Source organism: Microtus oregoni, unplaced genomic scaffold, assembly GCF_018167655.1.
Source record: "Microtus oregoni isolate MIOR12 unplaced genomic scaffold, Mior012 000007F_ref0000211, whole genome shotgun sequence".
Lineage (NCBI taxonomy): Eukaryota > Metazoa > Chordata > Mammalia > Rodentia > Cricetidae > Microtus > Microtus oregoni.
Window position 1 is genome coordinate 12803935 of NW_024543066.1, and position 24081 is coordinate 12828015.

General features: G+C 44.2%; 1 protein-coding gene across 5 annotated transcripts in view; it reads right to left on the minus strand.

Annotated features, from left to right (window-relative positions):
• The window catches only part of Micu1 (mitochondrial calcium uptake 1), a 135984-nt gene that overhangs the window by 64726 nt on the left and 47177 nt on the right, over positions 1-24081 (minus strand). For 3 of the 5 annotated variants that reach the window (XM_041656152.1, XM_041656148.1, XM_041656149.1), the window contains 2 exons: positions 17206-17211; positions 16005-16119 (listed from right to left, as the gene is read on the minus strand). In XM_041656152.1, the coding sequence (XP_041512086.1) occupies positions 16005-16119; positions 17206-17211 (121 nt within the window). The remainder of the gene's footprint in view (positions 1-16004; positions 16120-17205; positions 17212-24081) is intronic. The other 2 variants (XM_041656153.1, XM_041656150.1) reach the window with 1 other exon arrangement.

The following is a 24081-nucleotide window of genomic DNA, read 5'->3' on the forward strand; positions in this document are numbered from 1 at the left end:
ACACACACACACACACACACACACGTATGATGTATGATGCACACATGAGAAAGGATTAGCAAAGTAGAAGTACCAACTCAACACCCTCCATAGTTGTAGCCTGTCACAGTCACGGGAGGCTGCAGAGTGTCTCCTTACAGTGTCTGTTCCCTGGAGCCCAGCACATGGGACTTGAGTAACTGGGGCACAGGCAAAACCTTAATTTCATCTTAGCCCCAACAGGAAGGGGGGCACTGCCTTTCTGAGTACGGTTCTGGACAGTTTCTCTCCTTTACAGTCATGTTCCTATACCTCTCCCTTTATTTCCTTCCCCAAATGCTGCTTTGGCTAATATTACAAGATTGGCAGACTCCGAGTGGTCCCCACACGGCTGCCCATGTAGTCAATACCAGGAGCAAAGCTTGGATGTGTCTGGGACACACGCATTATTTCTTCTCTTTAAAAGCATTTTGTTTCTCATCAATATAAGGTGATGGGGCCAGCAGTGAGCCTCTTTTGGCATTGAAACCAAATGATAAAAATGGCTAGATATTTCTATTATAAACATAGCCACTTTCCTGATTGAAATGTAATAAAGTCAACAAAATGTTATGTTAAAACAAAACAAAAAAAAAATCAAACACCCAGAGGAATTATACTGAGGCTCAAACCAGTTAAACGTCTAGTTGACAACCCCACAGCAGGCACACGGCAGACCTGGAATTGGCCTTAGGTCACCACTGGCTCCAGGCCTCCGAGTCTCAGTCTGTGAGCAGTCAGAACACAGATCCACTCATCAGGAGCAGCGTATTCTTTTTATCCCAAGATGTTCTAACCTAAAAGCAAACAACAGACCGCGAGCTAGTGCTGTGTCGGTCTCTACAAAGCTTAGAGTTCAAGTTGCCCGTCTCGGCGAGATAATCTCACAGAAACCCTGCAGACGCGCTGCCTGGCAGGTTGGTCTTAGCTGTGAGAACACAGAGCCACAGGCAACATGAGACTCTTAGAGAGGTGGGCCACATCTTCCAAATTCTGAGATGAGCTACACCACCCGTTTCTTCCCTGCGGTCTCACACTTGGCCAAGTTTCAGCGATGCCTAAGGCTTAAGTAATAGGGGACAACATGGAGACTCTGAACAGTGGCACAATTGGGCATTTACGAAGGATTTGTCTGTTGAAGGATGTGCTGCAAAAGAAGTTACTTGCAGAGCAGGTCACCATAGCTCTTGTAGACGCTGAAGGTTTGAACTGAGGTGATGGCAGGGCCAATGGAGAGGAACGGTGAATCTGAAATGCCTGAAGGAGGCAGACATTCTAGAATTTAATGATGGGCTGAGCACAAAAAGGGATGGCAGCATGGCTGGTTTAGGTGACTGAGTAACTTACGTCGCTTAGATGAAGAAATAAAATACGTGTAAAAGAGGTGATTAGATAAAATTGCTGCCATTGGGATCTGCCAAATTCAGGGGCTCATTCTGACGGAGGTGATGAGGAGAAAGGACTGTAGGTGAGAAGGCCAGAGCTGGGAGATGCTGGTGGCTAGCTGCAAAGAGTCTCAGATGAAGCTGCCACCCAAAGAATTGGGGGGTACAAAGAAGGGCATGGAAGGGGCAGAACACGGGAAGGAGCTGGCGTTTAAGGAACAGGGAGATGGGAAAGCAGAGGCAGAGGAGAAATACCCATTAGGAGGAACACAGGTCAATGAAGAGAAACTGGTCTAAGCCAGCTCAGTGTTCCCATGCAAGCACCCGCCCATCTCCACTGCTTGCTCAGTAATATACAGTACTTGTAATTCTAGCTTTATCATGTGGTCTTTTGAGTTTTTTCATTACATTTATTTATTTTACATAGAGTGTGTGTGTGTGTCAGAGGTCAACTTTCAGGAGTCAGTTCCTTCCTTCTATTACGTGGGTTCTGGGGACTGAATGCAGTCATCAGGTTTGCGAGCAAGCACCTTCACCAGCTGAGCTATCCTGTCGGCCCCATTTTTATATTTATTTAGAATGCGTGTGTGTATTAAAATACACGTGTGGAATACACGGGGGACAACTTTGTCAGCTGTCCACCATGAGGGTCCCAGGGATGGAACTCAGGCTATGAGCTTGGTGACCAGTGCCCTGTAAGACGAGCCCTCTTAATCTTGATGGTCCCACAGTCTTTTATTCTTACTGGCCTTTTAGTCTCATGAAGGCATGTCTACAACCATTTCATGACCAAATGAGCTGTCTGTCAAATCATGGTTAGTATTTCCTCCTACAACTAACGTTAAACCCATTTTACCAACAAAAGTACAAGTTCCTGTGACTTTCTGTCCTGCCTGTGTCCTCTGAACCCAGCATGGGCCAACTGTGGAGCTACTCCAAGGGCTTATTAAGGCATATGTGAGGACATATCAAGGCTGCACTGCTGTCCCCTGGGCACTACAGAGGTAAGCTGGACAGCCCACTGTCCTGTCCCAAAGCATGAATGCTAATTGGTCTTATTAATAAAAACTCGGAGTCAGCTATCAGGGGTGAAAGCTGAACGATCACAGATGCAGAGCGGCAGCCACTAGAGTTCTTATCTCTGCCAATGCTCAGACCAAATGGGTGATCCTGTCCCTACAAAATCTTAGACTGTGTCCCCAGACTGCTCTGAGCTCCTGTGTCTCTACCTCCCTAGTGGTGGGATTAAGGGCACGTGATCCCACGTGCTGGGATCATCTTCCCGTAGGCTCTGTTTCTTTTTTTAGACAGATTCAATCTTGTGTAGCCCAGGGTAGCCTTGAACTCACAGAGATCCGCTTGCCTCTGTCTCCTGAGTGCTGGGATCAAAGGTATGCGCCACCACTGCCTGGACTCTGCGGTTAACTAGTGGCTTAGCTCGGCACTCTGACCTTCAGGCAAGGTTTATTTGTTACAGCATAAACAAAATATCACCGCATTGCCTATTCTCATTTGGGCCTCCCCAGCCCATCAGCGTAGGTCCTGCCCAGAGGAATTCCCTCGGTCTGTTCAGTCTTCCACTGGCCACGTCAAAACGTGAGACAAATAAGCCCCAAACCAGCATGCCTTCAGTATATGCTGTTGGGGAACTGTCTGGCAAACCTCTCTGCTTTCCTTTAAGTGTAGACTTCACAGTGATTTTAGAATCTAGCTGCTCTGGCAAGCTTCAGGGGTCCTAGGTTTATGGTAACTCAGAACCGCTTCCTCAGGGAGGCTTGGAGAGCCATTCTTTTGAACTTGAGGCTGCTCACACAGTGAACATTGCAACTTTCCCTTCCAAAACAGCAGATCCCACTTCCTACATGATTTCTGTGGTCTAGCCATATGCTGGAAAGGATGAAAATGAGCATGACAGTCTTTCACTGCTTGGCTATGTTACTGGATCAGGTCTACTCTAGTTACGAATCCATTTTCGTAATTATTTTATACCATCCCACAGATGATAGCAACAATGACAACCCTATACTACCCCAGAGCACATTTTAAACATTTTGATTCAGTAATAAAAAAAAGTATCTTTGGTCTGCATGCACCAAGTCAAACAAACAGACAGGTGGCAACAACCGTAGTCACACTTCTGGGGCCGTTTCTCATTGTACATTTACAGGAAATGCGCAAGGTGGGACCTCAGGCTGCTGTTTGGTTACTGATGGAAAGATGAACAAAGCAACAGGCTGCACTCTAAGCAACTTGATCTTCAGTTGATTTGCTTCTCCAATCAGAGAGCTATTACCTGTATACATCTTTCCTGCTTGTAACGGACGCTGTAAGATGTCATGAGGTAACCGATGTGCAGCAGGTGAGAATTCTGAGGCAAAGAAACCTTAAGACCATGAACCACCCGTTCATGTCTGCCTCTCTGCTTTATTTCAATGGCTGATCCGACAGACTTTGATTATTTAAATTAGAAGTCCGCAGTCAAAACTTTTGAGACCCAAGCTCTGTTCACTACATTAATTAAATTTCTTACACAGAGTCCCAATCCACTGTGCAGATCTTGTAATCTAATGCAGTTTCATTTGATAGAGAAATAAAAAACACACCTGTTTCCTCATCTGGATGAATGCAAAACCACAGAACCATTATCCGGTCTCTACTGGGATTCTCAGACTTGCTTCTAAATCTTCAGCAACACAAGGGTCTATGGTGAAACACCTAAATGGCCAATGCCTCTCAGAAAACAACATTCTAATACAGTTACTTCTGGACTTGACTCGCTTTCTAGAACAAGACTTCGCCTTCCTTCCTTCCTTCCTTTCATTCTTTCAAAATAATGGGCTAGATTATCACATGATGTCCTGGTGTCTTGCTCTCTGTAGGGTTGGGGAAAGCGGGACACTCTCTAAGAGGGACTGAAGAATCTGAGTTTGGTTCCTAGCACCCACATCAGGCAGTTTACAAACACCTGTAACTCCAGGGCATCTGACATCTTCTTCTGGCCTCTGTGAGCACTTACATATGTGTGGCATATAAGTACACAGACATACACACATACACATAAGCATTTGGAATCCCAGCACTCGGGAAATAGAGGCATGCAGATCACTGTGAGTTCAAAACCAGAGGGGTCTAGTAGACCAGACCAGCCAGGGCTATGGAGCAAAATCTGGCCTCAAAAATAAATAAATAAAAACCATTTTTTATAAGCTCTGTTAGGATTAGATTTTCTATTTGCTCATTTTGAGGCAGCAGTATTTTTTTCCTTCCTCCCTAATGAAAGCTGGCTCGGAACTTGCTGTGATGCCAGGCTGGCCTGGAACTGCAGATCCTACCGCTCTGCCTCCGGAGTGCTGGGATTCCAAACAAGCACCAGCACTGCCGGCTTGAAGACTAGGTTTTCTGAACGCTCCAGGAGTTGGCTGAAGGATGCCTGGAGGAACTCTTTCTGTCCTTTATGAGCAGGGAGCCTTCCTCCTCCAAGCGAGCCACAGCTGCGGTGCAGCACTGCCTTAGGATAGTGTGGGTTTCTGAAGAACGCTCGCTGAAGTGCAAATATCCTCGGAATCATTTTCAAAGCAATTAAGCAGCAGCAGATGGGTTTTCTTTTCACTGACCTTGGCTGCCTTGTTTTAGTCTGATTTTATTTTGGAAACACTTCATAGGTACTCTGAAAACCCATCGGGCTCTTTTGGTTTTCCTCAAAAGCAGGGACTCTGCGGGAAGGGGCCTGTGGGAGGGTTATGCTGCTGGTGGGGAGGGGACCTGCAGGGTCGCTGGTGTCTCCCTGCCATGCCTGCAAGAGCTTCAAAGCTACGTTCCCAAATAATACCCTAGATTTCCTCTATCAGGGACAAGGTTAGGGTCCCCTTTCTTCCCTTGTCCTGAAGTAAAGCAGAAAGAGCCCAGGCACCTGGAGGAGCCATCGGGTCCTTTCCAGGCCTTGGAAGCAAGAATAAGCGAACTTTTAGAGAGCTCAGCTGGGTTCTGCTAAAGCCTAAGCCACCTGTGGAAGAGCCAGGAGCTGGCTCGGATCTCATTGGGTTGTTTCCTTGTCTTCTAAACTGAAGGGCCAATGGCTCTGTTACTAGTGGTGCTGGGAGGATGCCTGAGTTCCGGTGTCACAGCATCTAAGAGTACCTCATCTCAGTGGCTGCCAGCTCTCCAAGCACACCATCCAGATGATTATTTGGGGCTGTTCAATCCTAGGATCACCTAGAGAGTAAGGGGGCAGCCTAAGGCAGGAGACAGGAGCAGCCATGGAAAGGATGGCCCAAGAACTTCGGAGGTGAAAGGACTTGGCAGATAGTCACATTCTTTCCCAGAAGGTTCCGAGTCTAGGGTTGTCACCTGCAGGCAAAGATGGCCAGTGTAGGGAAACTAAGTGATTAAGTTGAGCTGTCCTAGTCCTGGAGTCTTCTCTGCAACTTCTGTGCTAACCATGGTGATGAGGTCACCTACTGTGGATGCCTTACTGTAAGATTAGCGCAGTGATGAGGTCACTTACACATTGTCATAAGGGCAGGCACAGTGATGAGGTCACCTACACATTGTCATAAGGGCAGGCACAGTGATGAGGTCACCCATGAGCTGCTGTAAGGGCTGGTGCCGTGATGAGCACACCTACTGTGGAGATCTTGCTGTAAAGGCTAGGGCTCAGCCCTACTTGGAAACTGGGACTGCATCCCACCCACTAAGTAACTTGCGATGCAACCTTCCCACTGGTCAGAAAGCTGTCAGATTCACGTAGGACCCATCTTCTACTTGTGGGCATCTTCCCCAAGCACCAGACGTAAACAAGCATAAGGGCTAAGGTTCTCTGCCCAGTCAGTGCCTTAGACAGCCTGTGGGCTTGCCTCTCTGCTCTGCCACCGGTGCTGAGCTAATGGGGCTGCCAGAAGGGAGCATCCTTCTCTGGAAACAGCTTCGGTGCCTCTCTATGGCAGTGAACAAGCTGTGCCTGCAAGCGGAAGAGGGCTGTACAGCTAAAGAGCGAAAGAAACAGCCCGTGTTGTTCTGTTTAATGACCAGATACCTGCACAGTTGTTCTTATGTGAAGATGCAGTCTTGAGGCAGGGGCCTGCTGTGTATCCTGGACTGGACTCAAACTTGCAATCCTCCTGCCTCAGCCTCCTAGTGATGAGATTACAGGCATGCTTCATTGCACTTGACCCCACTATCTGAACTGCACAGAAAGTGCATCATGCTTGGGCGCACACGCAAGTCCTGCTAAGATCCAGAATGCCCTGTCCATCCCGGCGCTCTCAAGGCTCTGGAACAGAGGAGTCGATTTTAGGAACAGAGGCTGAGGAGAGAAAAGTAAGAGACCCAGGTCTGGTCACCACGCCGAACACACAGCTGGAACAAGGACACGTGCGGCTTCCTGAGAGTCTGGAGAGACCTGCCCAGAGCATGCGTGTAGAGGGTTTTCATCAGTGATGTAAGCTCCCATTAGCCTTGTCTGCCCCTGCTTCTGCATCCCTGCTTTCTCACTGGTCTTCCCAGCTCAGTTCCCTTCACCTCTGAGGATGGGAACAGTCCAGAAGGGTCTGTGTGTGAGCACTCGCAGGGCCATTACTGCCTAAGAAGACAGGAGCACTAAAGTTCACCTGCTCATTCAGAAGGTTGGGCAGCCTCAACAGCATGAACAGTGGTGGCCTTTAGCAGGTGGCCAACGGCACTGTGACTTGCTGCTTCAGGGAGGAGCTCACAGTGCTGGAGACCTGGAAACCAGCGTGTGTGACTCAGGATTGCCCTAGCTCCAGCTTGTCTGCTAGCCTTCCACCTCTGGTCTGAGAGCTGCAGGCCTGTGGGTCTGTGCACAAGAATGGAGGAGAGGACAGACATGTCATGGAGCTTTTCTGCTCCCAAGCCTAAGGCAGAGTTTGAATTGTGGTATATTTCAGAACTCGTTCCTTCTGTGTAGGAGGGAACTGCTCATTTGTTTCCAGCTGCCCAGACGGGAAATAATTACACAGAAACTATATCAATTACAACACTGCTTGGTCAATCACTTAGGCATATTAGTAGCTAGCTCTTATATTTTAAATTAACCCATTTTTATTATTTTATATTTTACCAGAAGGCTCGTGGTTTATTGGTAAGGTTCCGGCTCTGGCAGCTACATGGCGTCTCCCTGACTCTGCCTTCTTTTCTCCTCTATCTCCGCTTGGAATTCCCTTCTTGCTCTATTCTGTGCTGCCATAAGCCCAAAGCAGCTTCTTTATTAACCAATGGTAATAAAACATGTTCACAGCATACAGAGGGGAATCCCACATCACTTCTGGGAAGCCCTTTGCCATCAGGTACTTTCTTCTAGAGCAGTGGTTCTCAATCTGTGAGTTGTGACCACTTTGGAGGTTGTATATCAGATATCCTGCATATCAGATACATTATGATTCAAAAAGTAGCAAAATTATAGTTATGAAGTAGCAATAAAATAATTTTATGGTTGGGGTTACTACAATATGAGGAACTGTATTAAAGGGTCACAGCATCAGGAAGGTTGAGAACCATTGATCTAGGACCTTATTCAGTTTAAGTTTAAAAAGAAACCTGCAAATTTCCACTAAAGCCCATAAGGTACCCTGAGGAATTAAATGGACTTTTCTAATTTTCTACTATAACATGTTATTTAGAAGTCATTGCCACCTTTTCTCCTTGGCAGGAAGCCTTTTGTATGCTGTCTGACACCTCTAAGACCCAAGGGAATTATAAAGAATAAAGAATAATAAGAATAAACCTAAAGAAAATATAAACCCATCCAGACTATACTTTGTTATAGAAAAATACTGTTAGGAAATAAATTTAAACTAACACTCTTTTTTTGGGTTGTGCTAGAATTAGAATTTAAAGTGCTTCCCCGACCTTTTGACTATTCCACAAGTTGTAGGTTCTTAGCATTTAGTAATATGCCCAACAAGAGTAAACTAGATTGTTTTCTGAATACGTTTGTAGTGGCCATAGAGCTGTGTATTCTCATTAACTACACTTAAGGGGAACCGGATCACATACTGTGAAATAGCATTATGTTATTAAAAACATTTCATTTCTGGGCTGGAAGATGGTTTAGCCAGTAGAGTGCATGCACGCGTGCACACACACACACACACACACACACACACACACACACTCCATATTATATAATTTGAACAACAAAGTAAGATTTTTTTCTTTTTGAGATAGGGTTTCTGTAGGCCAGGATGGCCAAAATTTTTGTTTCTAACTTTGAGAATATAGTAATTAGAAATTTCCTTAGTGAAGAAACAAGACTAAAAGCCCACCTGAAATACCTCAAGGTCACAACATGTAAAAGCGTGTTTGTTTCCCAGTATAGAGTCATACAATGGGTACATTTTGACTAATCAATACATTATGAACATTTTCATTGCTGATAACATCTCTGTATTATATACATTATATTAAGAATGGTATTGAACTTCATTACATAGATTTATAGTAGCTAGTTCAGCTCACCCTTTCATGGGCCAACCACCAAACTCAGCCTGCCCAAGTTCTTTTCCAATTTATTTTTTGCATCAACATTATTATAGATATAATTATAAATTATAATTTCCATCTAAACTCATGGAAAAGGATTGCTGGGCTAAAGGGCAGGGCCTTTATGAAAGTGATAAAACTGTCCAGACTCCAGCAAGGTCGTCATCAAATATAAAGGTCAATTCAAACAGTTAACCTGCTGCGCACACTAAGGATTTGGTAGTCAGTGAAGAGAGCGAGAACAAATTGCTACTCACAGAGATAATCAACTCTAGGATGCTTTGTATGTGTCCTGGGGATACGATACATGGCCAAGTGTGCTCGTTCATCTCCACCTCCCGCAGTCCTTTAGGTCTCTGGGAGTTACAAAAGACTTTTCCCTCATATGGCTTGGAGGATGGAGCCCAACTCTAGACAGTTCAACCTTTCCCAGACCTGAAGACGCAATGTGTGGTCATGATGCCTACACTCTGCACAGCACCGAGACAAACCCATGCTCTGGGATTTTACAGACTATCCAACACACTCCTAAAATAAGAGGATGGCAGGCTGTTATTGCTGGCAGTACTTAACTGGGATGTTCTAGTCAGGAGGACCAAGTTTCTGCTTTATTATGTTCTAACCATTAAGTCTCAGGACAGACTTAAAATTGATATTGATCCAGTTTTGCTGGTATTTGGAAATCCTAAGAGGAAGAGACCTTTATTCCTCATTGAAATTCAGTGTGGTTAATTGATCAATTGCTAAAGTTCTCTAAATATTAACAGCATGAAATTTAAAATGTCAGGAGAGTCTGAGCTTTAAAACCTCTTCAAAAGATTCTGATGTTTTTTGCATTTCTTCAGCTTCCAGCTATCCAGACATCTAGTTCACCCTCAACTTCTTCCACTACTGGTTTCTGTGGAAACTACATTCCAGCCCTGATCCCTACCAGCAGCAAAAACTCCTGATTTTATGAAGAACGGCATCATGACTGATGGTTCTGGTTGACAGTCCATAGCCTGTCTTTGAGCTTTATCCCAGAGGGCTGCTTGGCCTCCCTGACACTGATGCTGTCAAGAGTGTTCAATGCACAAGAAATCAGAGAGCTTAGATTTCTCCAGAGTACCGGGAGAGGGAGTCTACAAGGCAATCCCGCGTTGTACCTGCACTAAGGTCATGTTCTACAGTGTAAGTATACGCCCTTCAGCTTCATCACTGCTTTATTTATGGCCAAATTACATCTGCCTGTGTGACAGAAACCTATCCTTGCATTCAGAGAGCTAAAAGAAAAACGTTCACCTACTTGGCCTTCTTTTCATTTTGTGTGGCTTCCTTTCAAAAGTAGAAGTTCAATCACCAAGGCAACAGCTTATGCCAAGGTGGAATTTGTCACCTAGCTGCTTAGAGCTAGCTGCATCGATAAAGAAACTGGAGTTTGTTACTTGGCCTGTGTCGATCTGAAGAACCCTCTTCACATGTAACTCAGTTTGGTATTCATTCAAAAGCTATTTGCTTTTCAATTACGTGTCCCAGTAGAAAAAAATTGGTAGTTACAATTAATTTTCTGGCATTACTTATATATCATAGAGAACATCAATGTAGAATAGTTTTAAATATTAATCACGAAGCTGAAGGTATGTGCAACAATATAAAATTTTAATATATAAAGTAATTATTCAGAGGATTTTATTTATTAGCCGACAAATATACATGGAGTACTTCCACGAGCCACAAACTGCTGGACAGGTCTTCCAGAACAGATGATAGCTGGGGAAAACATTCAATGACAGTATTTTTTGCCTCAATCTTCAGAGACAAGATTTTGCTATGTCGTCCAAGCTGGACTTGAATTCACTAAGTATCCTGGCCAGTCTCAAACTCGCAGCAATCCTCCTGTCTCAGACTCCCAAGTGCTGGTGCTATCAGCATGCGCTACCATACTCAGCTTGCAACAGCAATCTAAAAACTTGTTTCAGGAGCAAGGTGGCAGCAAGTGATGAAGCCTGAGCATCCACAAACACTTTAGGCTGTGAGTTTAAGGTGAGGGGCTAGGTACAGACAGGCATGTAGATAGGAAATAGATGGGTTTCAACACTAGATCCCAGCTTAGCTTCCAGGAGGCAAACAAGGACTAGGTACAGACAGGCATGTACATAGGTTTAGACACTAGATCCCAGCCTAGCTTCCAGGAGGCAAACAATGCGAAAAGTGGGGCTTACAGGCCATAAGCAAATGCCATCAAACATTACTAACCATGGAGATTAAGTTCCTACAGAACCGTCCCAGTTACCAATGGAAGGCAAACGGAAGAGGGAGGGCCTGAGGAAGAGGGTGAGCAGGCAGAAGAGTTGTATAGGACTAGGATTATGGTGGCTTCCACAGTCTGCTCAGGGCAACGAAAGAGAGACAGGGAGCTACACCAAAGTCCCCGTGACACTGTCATCAAAGACACGGAGTCAGATGTCCTAGAAGAGTTCAGTCTAGTTCGTCGGAGCTAAGCACCTTGAGCAGTTGCTGCTACAGAGATGTAGAAGTGACAACTTTCGGAGTAGCTGGGCTACTGAAACGACACAGTGGTCTCATACCTACAGTATTGTATAGTTAAGAGTAGTTGTTAAATTGCCGACAAAAGTTACATTATTGTAATTATCCGGCAGGTGGATGTATTTGTGAGAAATATGTAAAACAATGAAGACATGGCTCAATTGTCACTCAGCCAGATTATGCTACTGCGAAAACACAATTCAATTCCTTCACTAATTGCCTGGAATCTAAAAGAGTCAAAATCAGAACATACTGAATTATGCCTGACATTTATTAGACCCACACAGCTTTAAAGTCCTAAGTATTGAGCATGCCACAGCAGTTCTCTGGGGGCTTTTTGAAGCTTAATATTAAACAGCAAGGAAGATGCTTAATCATGAGGTTTTACAAATGACTTATTACTATTGCCTCCCTGGCTAAGACTATTACATGTGACTAGTTCACAGAATTAATCATTTTAATTAGAAGATATATGGAGGAAAGAATACAAAACAAATAGTCATTTGTCAAAATAAAATCGATTGACATTAGGCAAGAGCCAGATTTTAAGTTACATTATTATTAGGTAGTCAATCTCAACATTACTAAAAATGACCAAAAATTAATAATATTCAGCATTCTGGATAAACCCTGAAGTATTTCTCTGTATTTAGTTATGAAGACAAATCCCTGCCTTCTATCTCAACACCATGAGCGGATGCGCAGTTGGACAGCGCACATAATGAGCCATAATAACCATGTGGTGTGTTCTCACTTGATTTTTATTAACCTACTGTGAGGATCAGAGGCTCTTTGGAAATTATTTAATAATAATTATTAATCATCTTGTCTAGAAAGAATATGAGCTTATTTTATTGATGAGTAGTCATCCAGTAAATATTTAATATTCTACTTAATACAGATGCTCATGCTAAAAAAATTCCAAGTGAATCCATCAAAGCAGATCAGAGAAATGCTGTATAAACAGCAGAGTCTGTGCGCCCGGCCTAGGGGAGGATACAATGCTTGGATTCTGAATTAGCAGAAGGAATCAAATGTGTTTCAAAATGCATTAATTTAGAAACCATGTTTCCCTCACTCACTCCGCTGGCACAGCTGCAGACTGAAGATGTTAACAACAGAAAGGAGTATTCCTGGCCTAGGATACCGACAGAAAGGAGTATTCCTGGTCTAGGATACCAACAGAAAGGAGTATTCCTGGCCTAGGATACCGACAGAAAGGACTATTCCTGGCCTAGGATACCAACAGAAAGGACTATTCCTGGCCTAGGATACCGACAGAAAGGACTATTCCTGGTCTAGGATGCTGACAGCAACACTGTTTTCAGAAGAAACAAACACACCAATCACAATATATCTTATGCTCTTGTTCTGTGTCTTTGCTGTAACTCTTCTTCTTTTTTTTTTTTTTTTTTTTTTTTTTTGGTTTTTCGAGACAGGGTTTCGCTGTGGCTTTGGAGCCTGTCCTGGAACTAGCTCTGTAGACCAGGCTGGTCTCGAACTCACAGAGATCCACCTGCCTCTGCCTCCCGAGTGCTGGGATTAAAGGCGTGCGCCACCATCGCCCGGCTGCTGTAACTCTTTATGTACAGCAAATATCTATAAGTGAATATCATAAACTTGTGATTGCTGTTATGTAACTCAACAGTTAGCTTGGAAAATGGACAATAAATAAGATAAGCAATAAATTACATAGACTCTGAAGTGGTGGTGGGGGTCAAGGAGGAGAAAAAATAAAGCAAGAAAAAGGCTTCTGAGCTACATATGTGTAAGCATGTGTATGAGATAGGAAATCAGGGGTTCATACGTATGTGTAAGTATGTGTATAAGATGGGAAATCAGGGGTTCAGTGTTTAGCTGGCCAAGAAGGCCCTCTAGCCACGTTACATGTGGAGAAGAGTAAGAAATCAATGCCACTTATTTCACACACAAGAAATTTTTTATCAAACATCCCAAAAGTTTCAATGAGAATGAAGACTATGTAATGGAAAATCACGCTGCACAACACGATTTCCTGAGGAAAGCAGCTTCCCTGGTTTTACTTCTAGGCCTGGTAAACTGGAAAAGAGCAATCTGCTGCCTATAGGGCTTAGATTTTATGTTCAAAAACAGAGGGGAGCTTTGCAAGCACGCTGGGGCCCATGCTTCAGCCCGCCAGGGCAGAGTGTTAGCAGCACTAACTCAACTAGCTGACACCTTCCCACCATCCTATTGGTTTTCTGTAGCCCATTACCCGCTGCTCATCAGAAAACTAAACACACTAATGCAGGTTCCAGTTCTACACCGACAGTTCAGTAACAATGCTTATTTATTTATTTCCTTTGTGTGAGCGTGTGCGTGCGTGTGTGTGTGTGTGTGTGTGTGTGTATACAACTTAAGTCTTTCCTCCCTCTGGGGTTGGGAGATTGAACTCAGGTTGTGAGTCTTGCTGGCAAGGGCCTTTACCCACTGAGCCATCTTGAGAGTCCAACACCAATAATACTTTTGAGGCTTAGGGAGTTGTCTGTCCTTTCCCAGGATGACTTGGGAACCATTTACTGTACTTAGACTGTAGCAGCCCCAAGTTACCCCACCAGCCCCAAATGTGGGAAAGAACTGACCCCAGTGTAACATTTGTGGTGTATTTTCTTGGCAGCTTGTTAGATAACATGGGAAATTCTGTATGTAGCCTTAGGACTGCAAGGATGCTCGGACTACCATCATAGCCTCTCCGCAGCTCAGCCTTGGAGAAACTGAGGCAGCAAGTGAGTTCCAGCTGCCACTGCCAACACTGAGAGCAGGGCAGTAAAGTCACAGCAGCCCAGAGGCTGCTCAGTTTAGATTCCTATCAGAAAACATCTACGCATTCAGAGTGGGACTAGGGGTAAGTTCTGGAGCATTCCGTATGCCTGAGTGTCTTCACTGGTTAAAAGAGGTTGACGTGCGGGGGAAATGTATGACATGGTGCGTCAGAAGACAATCACAAAATGTCTGAGCAGCTGCAAAACTTTCAAATTCGATTTTTTTTTAAAGAAGCTCAACAAGAGGTTGGAAAGATGGCTCAATGGTTAAGAGCACTCGCTGCTTTTCAGGTGGCAGGGTTCAGGTCTCAGCACCTTCAGTATGTGTCTCTGCAGCATCTACACCCACACATGGTGCACATACATACACTCAAGCACAAACACATACACAGAAAATGATTTTTGTTTTTAAAAAGAGTCAAGGTCTGGACTGGAGAGATGGTTCAGCCTTTAAAGGCTAGACTCTCAACCAAGAAAGAGTCAAGGTGCCTTTAATCCCAGCACTGGGAAGGCAGAGGTAAGCCTGACCTCTGAGTCCGAGGTCAGCCTGGTCTACACAGTGAGTTCCAGGACAGCCAGGGCTATGTTGTCTCAAAACAACAACAACAAAAAACAAAAACAAAACAAAATAAAACAAAGAGCTAGATATGCTTTAATTTGGGACTGTCATAACTGTGCTATTGGCCATTTTCACTGAAGCTCTGGGCTGCCGCATACACTCATTTGATACAGTGCCCCCACGGCCAGCTGTGATAAGGCACACAGCTGTTTCTTCTTTCTCCTGTCAGCAGGTACACGGAAGGAGTAAGGCCGAAACTGGTTGGTCATGGCAGGAGCCATGTTTTCAATCTGTTAAAATCCATAAGCGGGGCACAGTGGCACACATGTGTAACCCTAGTACTTGGCAGGTTGAGACAGGAGGATCGCCAAATGTGACGGCAGCCTAGGCTACACAGAGACCCTGTCTCAAAGCCACCACACCACGTGACTCAGGGTTTTATCTTTACAGAAACTCAGTCACAGACGGGGGAGATGCGGTGAGGGGAGATGGCTGTCTCTCCTAGCTGGAAGAACACTCAGAATCCCTTCTGTCAACAGAATGTTGAGTTTGGACTCTGGCTCACTTTGGTACTCTCTTTTGCAGTGCTGGGGGCAGAACCCAGGACAGTGGACATACTAGGCAAATACTGAACCACCGAGCTGCATGCCTGGCTCTCCCCTGAGTTATATTTTTAACAGACTGTGCACAGAGAACTATGAACATTCCGTTTAGTTTTTCTGAATGATCAAAATTTACACTAGGAGAAAGTGCCAGAGTGCTACACACCCTAAATCGTTTCACCTTGTAAACCAGGCACACACCAGTGTTCTACATAAGGATTGACTTTTGAGTCCCCAGAAATATTATTCCAATTAAAAAGTGGGCAGTCAACACATGCAGGAAAATAGAGCGTTTTCCTCAGTGAACAAAATGTCCCATGAAAAAGGTGTGTGGAGCGGGATGTTGTGCCGCAGCGGTCAGTGTGTGATCGGCCCTCGCAGAAGGCAGAGCCGGCTGCAGCAGGTGTAACGTGGTAGGCTGTGTGGTTTAGAAATTCTACCTTGACACCTTAGGCTTCTTTTCCTTTCAAGATACTTTACACACAAACTACAGATGAAAAAAAAAAAAAAACGAAATCTCGTAAGAATTCTAATCCACTAACTAGACACAGGGGTTTCTTTCCAGCCAATCGGCTGAGCTGCTTCTACATTTCCGCGTGTTCCTTACACACAAATCAAAAGGAGAGTCCATACTTACTGGAGAGAACAGTTGTAAGGAAAATGTAGTCGGAGAAGGAGATGAGCCCACATTCTCCAAGGGTGTAGAATATGCTGCCTTCATCAGCAAATTTTTCTCGTTCCTGGGCAATTTTCTAGTAGGCACGGGTCCCACCAAGAAATAAAGAAGAAACGATGGAATTAGAACACACAGTGGGAACGGACTGGGCAGTTACAGCACAGGTCACGCACCACCTAAGCATTCCTATGACAGCCATTCGAAATCAATGGATCCTTTACAGTTTTTAAGCCAATGAAAATTCCAAGACAAAAGATGATTAGTTTTTTTACTTAAGCACTGGGTTAATATGAAATTAGAAAGGGATTTCAATTATTTCCTGCCATGGACATACAGCCCTACCTCAGAACTGTTTTAATTTTAAAACCACAGACTCCATTCTGATGACTAATATTCAGTAGTACAAAGAAAGAAAAAATCAAACAAATGAAAAAGCTAAAAGGAAATTGATTCCAACTGACCAAAAATCCACACTGTTAGTGATCTGAATTAGAGGGGAAGCAGCCATTTTCAGGGCCATACAAATGCTTCTGAAATACTAATTTTAATCTTTCCTTGTAGACTCTTAATCTTCGTCTGAAATATGGACTAGTATTTAGGACAAAGAACATTCTGAAATATAATGCCGAATCAGACATTCACCCCAGGGTTTAGACACAACAACCTAACTCTATTTATTATGTTAGATGCTCCTGCGTTTCAGCTGTTTGATGAAAACAATGGTTTCCTGACTCAACTCTTACTCCAAATACATATTCCCTATCTTTACACTGTCATCATGAAGGTCAGCTTCAGTGGCAGCCCGCCTGACACATGGCCCCTTCCAGCTTGTCCAGTTAGGCTTTTCCTGCTCTCTCTATTCCTCTCTGAAGCACAAAGTCAGTGGTGACACTGAGGATACTTCCAAAAACTGCAAAGGATCCACCAGAGAGTTGCACTTGAAACAGAGTCCATAAGTTCGGGGCCAAGCACAGGTATTTAAGGAGCTGTTCATTCTGTGCACCAAGAGGGGAGAAAGAAAGAGGTTTTAAGAATTCAAACCAAGGAAGCACAATCAAAGCAACAATCCCATGCAAGCAGAAGAACGGGCAGCACTGCAGAGGAATCTCATGAAACCGACAGGCAGCACCACACCAGCACAGGCACAGGCTACCATGGTTACCTCTGTCTAGTGGAGATCCCATCAACATCACAAAGGAAAGAGAAGTGGTTAGGCGATGGACAGCACCAGCACCCGCGGGAGCCAGCATGACATCACCCCAAGACCTTAACCGACTCCGGGGGCCCAGAAACAGGTGCAAATCCACAGGCACAGGCGTGCCAACCCAACAGTCCCAGATTCTAGAGTTCGATTGCAGATGCCATTGGATAAGGGACTTGGGGCCGGGCTGCTACTCGGTGGTAGAATCCTACATCGCATGCCCAAGACCTCGAGTTCCATCCCCAGCAATGCAGAAACCAAATAGAAGACAGAAAGCAAGTGCTTCTCTGACTTTCATGGCTGATATATTATCCCCCATGATAGCATTTAGTGGTTATACCTTTGACCCAACAACCAAAATGAGTACATAGCTCAGGGTACTCTCAGTATGGTTGGACCTTATGCCAATACTTGGTTTTCTATCCAGAGGTTAAACTTAAATTTCAGGAGAAGCTATTAGATGAAGGTTGGGGCAGCAAGGTCGTTCTCTGGGAAGTTAATATGCAAAATTCATAAATATATACATATAGTTGATATATATTTTTATTTATATATAATTATCTGGTATGTTGTAAAACAATGTGACTAGGAAGACACACACAAAAGGAAAATGTGTTCCAAAGGCATATGATTGCTATCCAAAGCAGTAAGTGTATATGGAAGCCAAAGAATTAATATTACAATAATCTCATGGAGATGCTGCTCTGTGTATTAAAATAAAGAAGATACTGGGAGCCAGAAGTTGAGGAGCAGGTGAGAGTTTAAAAAGTGAAGGAGGCCGCTAGCCAGAGTTACACATAGCACTTCCACAGTGCTGCTCAGGAAAAATGAAGGTAGAAACCAAACGTGGCCAGTGACTTTAAATTTTCATTCAATTTCAAGCAGACAGAAAAACTGACAGACTAGTATCAGGAGCCAGCACATACTCTTTATGCAGTTTACTAACACCTGACTCCACCGGCTTCATAGTTTATACAGAGACTGCCTTCACATCACTGAGTCAGCTGGAGACGTGGAGCTATTTTACATTACTTTAAATATATCAGCATATATTTCCTGTGAACAGAGCCACACTCTTAAGCACTGTAGAATAAACTCGATAAAACCAGAAAATTTAATATTAATATATAGCATTATTTAATATCACCCACTAATAAAGAACCTTAACACATCATTCTGTGTGCGTGCCACTGTGAGAGTGTGGCAGTCAGATGACAGCCTGAGGTCAGTTCTTTCCTTCTAGCATGTGAGCGCCGAGGCTCAAACTCAGGTCATCTTGTCAACCTGCATCCTGTCCATTCTCACACCTAGCCAGCTGTACCAACAATTACCTTTTTTTTTTTTTTTTTCGAGACAGGGTTTCTCTGTGGCTTTGGAGCCTGTCCTGGAACTAGCTCTTGTAGACCAGGCTGGTCTCGAACTCACAGAGATCTGCCTGCCTCTGCCTCCTGAGTGCTGGGATTAAAGGCATGCACCACTATCGCCCGGCCCCAACAATTTCCTTTATATTCATGTGCCTTCTTCCCCAATCCAGATGTGTCAGAATAAAAATGCATCTGTCGCCAAGTCTCTTTAGATTCCTACATCTGCAACAGCTTTCCTTTTGTTCTTTGAAGGGTTATTACATATTATTGTGATGGCATTTCCATAGAAGTCACCATTTTCACTATTTTGTTGTACAACAAAATTGATATTTTTGTGTTTGGCTTCTACCATTAAGCGTCCTCTAGGTTCATCCACATTATGCCGCAAATCAATACTTAATTACCTTCTATTACCCAGAACATTGCACTGTGTGTGTAAGCCAGGATTGGTTTACACATCCACAGGCCGGGAACGCAGATGACATCTGCCTTTTGGCTGCTGTACATAAACACTAACAACTGTCAGACTAGTTGGATTTTTCTCAACATATACCCAAGAGTAGAACTCCCCTTTTGCATAGTAATCATATATTTAAGCCTTGAGGGACAGCCAAACCATTTTCTTCAGTGGCTTCAATGCATACAAGCTCCACCCCCAGGAACTCAAGAGGTTCCGATTTCTATACATCCTGGCCACTATCCTCACAGATGTAAATGGTACCTCACTGAGGTGTTTTCTCTTCTAGTCCAGACAGGGTTTCACTATTTAGCCCTGGATGCTTTCGGATTCCCTGTGTCAAGGGAGAGTGGAGAAGAGGGAACAAGGGCAGAGTGCACACACAGGCAGGATGTGTGCGCCTCACAGCAGCTCCAGCCTTGTGATGCACCGTGGCAATAGACTCTCATTTCCAGTCTAGTACACAGTGCTCGTCAGAGCTTCTGGAGTTGGGTAGAAGAGGGAGGAGTAGCGGTCACGGTGTATCTGAGTGAGCCACTTGTTAAAGAGCGGCCGCTAGGAGGGCACTCTACCGAAGATCTGCACAGAAGCTGTGATATTTTACCCACAGACACCGAGATTATCATAGAGCCATCACATTCGGTTGTCAAAATTTTGGAGGGGGCTGGGAGTGCTGATGCAGGCAGATCGCTACATCTCTATAAACTTGAGGCTAGCCTGGGGTACGCAGTGAGATGATGCCTCAAAAAAAGAAAAGCTAGCCTGGGGTACGCAGTGAGATGATGCCTCAGAAAAAGAAAAGCTAGCCTGGGGTACGCAGTGAGATGATGCCTCAGAAAAAGAAAAGCTAGCCTGGGGTACACAGTGAGATGATGCCTCAGAAAAAGAAAAGCTAGCCTGGGGTACGCAGTGAGATGATGCCTCAGAAAAAAAAAAAGGAATGAGAGTTACAAGGAAACCAATTATTCGACTATTTTGTGCCTATGGTTCTTCTTAACTGGCTTTTTAAGAAGATCTAATTCTAATATAGATGATAGCTTCAGATCAATTGCCCATGACATACAGGGAAGCTATGGAAACAGATATGAGTTTGAAAATGAAAATTGAAAAGCCTGAAGTATGGTAAGAATGGAAAGACTTGAAAGGCTGACAGGACAGAGGGTGTCGGCTAATGGCTCTGACTCCAGAGGTCTCATTAACGTTCAGTTTCGCAAATGGAAAATGCCAGCAAATGTTCCCTTGCTTTCTCCTTTGGGTCATGTTTAATGCTGGACTAAATTTTAAGTCATTTTTTTTGCCCTAAGCAATCATCATCTGTTTGCTCCAAAAGCTAAAAGGAGGCACAGTTTTAAGGAAAACACAATGTTCCTTGCCATCTTCTCTTTGAAATGTAATTTTTCTAAGAAAATCAAAAGGGCATATATTAAATTCAATATGAGAAATCAATGTAAATAGCAAAGATAGTAGACAAACTGTAAGAAAGAAATCAAGGCTGTGTTTAAAAGTGCAAAGAAATATTTCAAATCTGCTTCAACTGTCTTCTGAGAGCATGTGCTGTAGGATTAGGTGTATTTCAGTATCAACTCAGGGAGCTTCGGGAACCTTTCATCTTAAGGTTCCCAGCAGCTCCAGCTACTTCAGCGTGTGGTGTCAATTACGAAGTGCATTTTAAAAAGAAAATAGCAGTCACAGGCACCTTATGAGGTAATATGAGACATTATCTAGCTCAGGAGTTACCTATCAAATTCTACTCTCATCACTTCAACTTCTGAAATCAAAAGTGTGAGGCAGGCCGGGTGATGGCAGTGCACGCCTTTAATCCCAGCACTCAGGAGGCAGAGGTAGGGGGATCTCTGTGAGTTCGAGGAACAGAGGGAGTTTCAGGACAGGCTCCACAGCTACACAGAGAAACCATGCTTCGAAAAAAACCCAAAAGGGTTAGGCAGAATGCAGGTCAGCTGAGAGCATCCTTTCTATTGACCTTAGAGACCAATGTCTCCTTCTGATGACAAAATTTTGCAGAACAACTCAAAACAATGAGCTCAAAACATACATGAACAAAACAGAACTTTTAGTATTCACTTAGAACCTAGCCTTATTTCAACATGTCGAACAGAGCTCCAGGGGTGATGTCACTAAGACACCGAGGTTATCGACCGTAAGAAATAGAGAAGTGTCACTACAAGGGGTCTGCATGGTTTCACCTGTACTACAGTTGCATACTGTTTTGTTGTTGTTTTTTTTAATCGAAAACCAGGGCTTCAGGCTTAACAGGCAAGATTTCAACCACTGAGCTACATCCTTAGACCCCCAATTTATGGGTCTGAGTGTGGTTATTGGGGGCCTGAACTCAGAGCTTTGTATTATGAAGCAAGCACTCTATTGCTGAGTGGAGTCTCCAGGCCCTCTTTTACTCTTATTCTGAGACAGGACTTCACTAAGTTGCCACTTACTAAGTTGTACAGACAGCCTGGTGATCCTCCTGCCTCAGCCTCTTCAGAACAGAGATTGGAAGTCTTTTATTTTTTAATGTGCATTGGTGTTTTGCCTGCATGCATGGCTATATGAGGGTGTCGAGTACCCTGGAACTGGAGTTACAGACAGTTGTGAGCTGCCATGTGGGTGCTGGGAATTGAACCCAGGTCCTCTGGAAGAACAACCAGGGCTCTTAATGGCTGAGCCATCTCTCCAGCTTGAGGTTGGAAGTCTTATGAGTAAACTTACTATATAATACACTGTTCCCCACACATGTGATTGCTACACTTCATAGTGACTTACAAACCCCCCGATAGTTTTACTGGGCTGGCGGCTTTGTGCTCAAGTGCCGGCCCTCTGGCTTCTGGCTCATCTCACCAACCTACCAAATCTGGGTTTCCAGTCAGGGTTCCAACCTGACAGCACTGTGTGCTGAATCCCAACCAGTGAGTTACAGGGTTGATCAAAACAGAGCAGGTGATTTGCCTGTCGAGGACTCAATTTGATGGAGCCAATTTAATCTCATCATTCTTTCTACTCGATATGCAGTTTTCAAATTCTCTAGTTTAAAACAAAGTAGCTCTGGGAAATCAACAGACTCCGCAAATCAATTGCTCATGCATCAACCTATAAGCGAAAAATTTTCATACTATACATGGGGGGGGGGGAAAGCAGCAGAGTGGTGCTCCTTAAATTGTTTCATGAACCTCAAGTTTTTGGATTATTTTAATATTGACACTTATTAAAGGCTATTTTATTATCAGTGTTTCTTACCAGATGTGATGGTGCAGGCCTGCAATCTCAGCTACTGCGGCCGAGACGGGCAGATTATATTCAGAGTTGCCCATCTGAACAGCTTACTAAGACCATATCTCAAAATCAAATGTAAAAAGGCACTGGGTGAGCGCTACAGACCTGTAATCCCAGCACTTGGGAGGCAGAGGTAGGCCTATTTCTGTGAGTTCAAGGCCAGTATGAGCTATATGTAGTGTGTCCCGGGACAGCCAGAGGTACAGAGTGAGACCCTGCTTTGAAAAAACACTTTTTATAAAAGGCAAAATTTGTAGCTTGGTGGTCAAGCACCTGGGTTGCATGTGCAAAGCCCTGGGCACAATCACCAGTACTGTGAGAAAGAAACAAAGAAGAATCGATATTTCTTTATATTGCTAAAAACAATGTCTAATCTCTCTAGTAATATAACGCTTCTAGAAAACCTGATTTTGGCATATCGTTTCCAAATGGCAAACAGCATCACTTTCTGAGTTACAGTGGGGAGAGGGGGTGTTAGGGAAGAGTCAGCGATTTTCTCATGCAGTCAATATCACACTTCATTATCTCTTCGGTGCACAGACAGCTGCCAAAGCCTAGGAAAACGTTAGTCTCAAACAATCACATTACTCTCAGTCAAACAGAAGTTGTTGCACAGTGAAAATATGGCACTCCTGACTTGGTCCACACCCAACGGTGCACAAGTGTAGGATGTGGGTGTCAGCCAAATGAAAATTAAGTTGACGGTGGAGTTTACAGTTTCCCCTTTACCGACTCAGGTTCTTTTTTCAAACTTCTCAAAGGTCTTTTGTGGTGGAGGCGACATAAATTCCTGTGCAACGCACTGAGGCGGGGGTGCTTGAGAAGGTGCCCATGCCATCTGCAGAAAGCAGCTCTCTTTTCAGTCCCAATCCTAACCACCTGAGCTCCGAGAACAACCCAAGTACCCGGAATGAAGTGTTCGCCTTATTTCATTGGCCTCACAGAAGATGTCATGGGGAGATGTTTAAAATGCAAGGGCAGCAGATGACATGAGCAAAAGCAGCGGCAGCAGTGCAAACGAATCTGCTGGAATGGAATTAACGTCACGTGGAGGACGGAGCTTTATTGAAGTGATTTATTTGAGTCCTCAGTGTCTGCTGGAGCATTATGAGAACTCTACAAGGAAGAGTCAGGTGTTCTGGTGCTGCATGCCCGTGTACTCCTCTCTATCAGCTGTGTGGGACAGCTGTATTTGATCGTTATTGATAATCTGCTACCCTCATCTAAGAATTCAATTCTGGACTTTGGTCACACAAATAGACGAGCTCTAAGCACAAACTCCCAAGAAAACAACCCCTGACCCCAACAGGCCTGAGCTCGGGGTCTCGGTTGTCGTCATGCGGGTATCATAAATGGCTTCCTTGTCACTTAGTGCCAACCACCTCATGAACGGGCTGTAAAATAGTAAGCCAACATAGCAATTTCATCCTTTCTCACGTGGAAAAATACAGCAAGGAAAATAGGTCTCATAAGGAAAAATAAAAGGCCCATTACAGCAATCACTGCTTACACCCTTGACTGTCACAACTACTATCTCTCAGGAAGTGTTGTGCAAAAGAATTTTAAAATCAAATTTGATACCAAACATAAAAAGATATCCATGGGACACCACTGACCATTATAGGTGTGCCAAGACTTTATAAAAATCACAGGGCTGGGAAGCTAGCTCAGCTGGGAGTGCTCACAGTCCCTAGCAGCACTGCAGAAACTGGGCATGCAGGGTCACTGGGA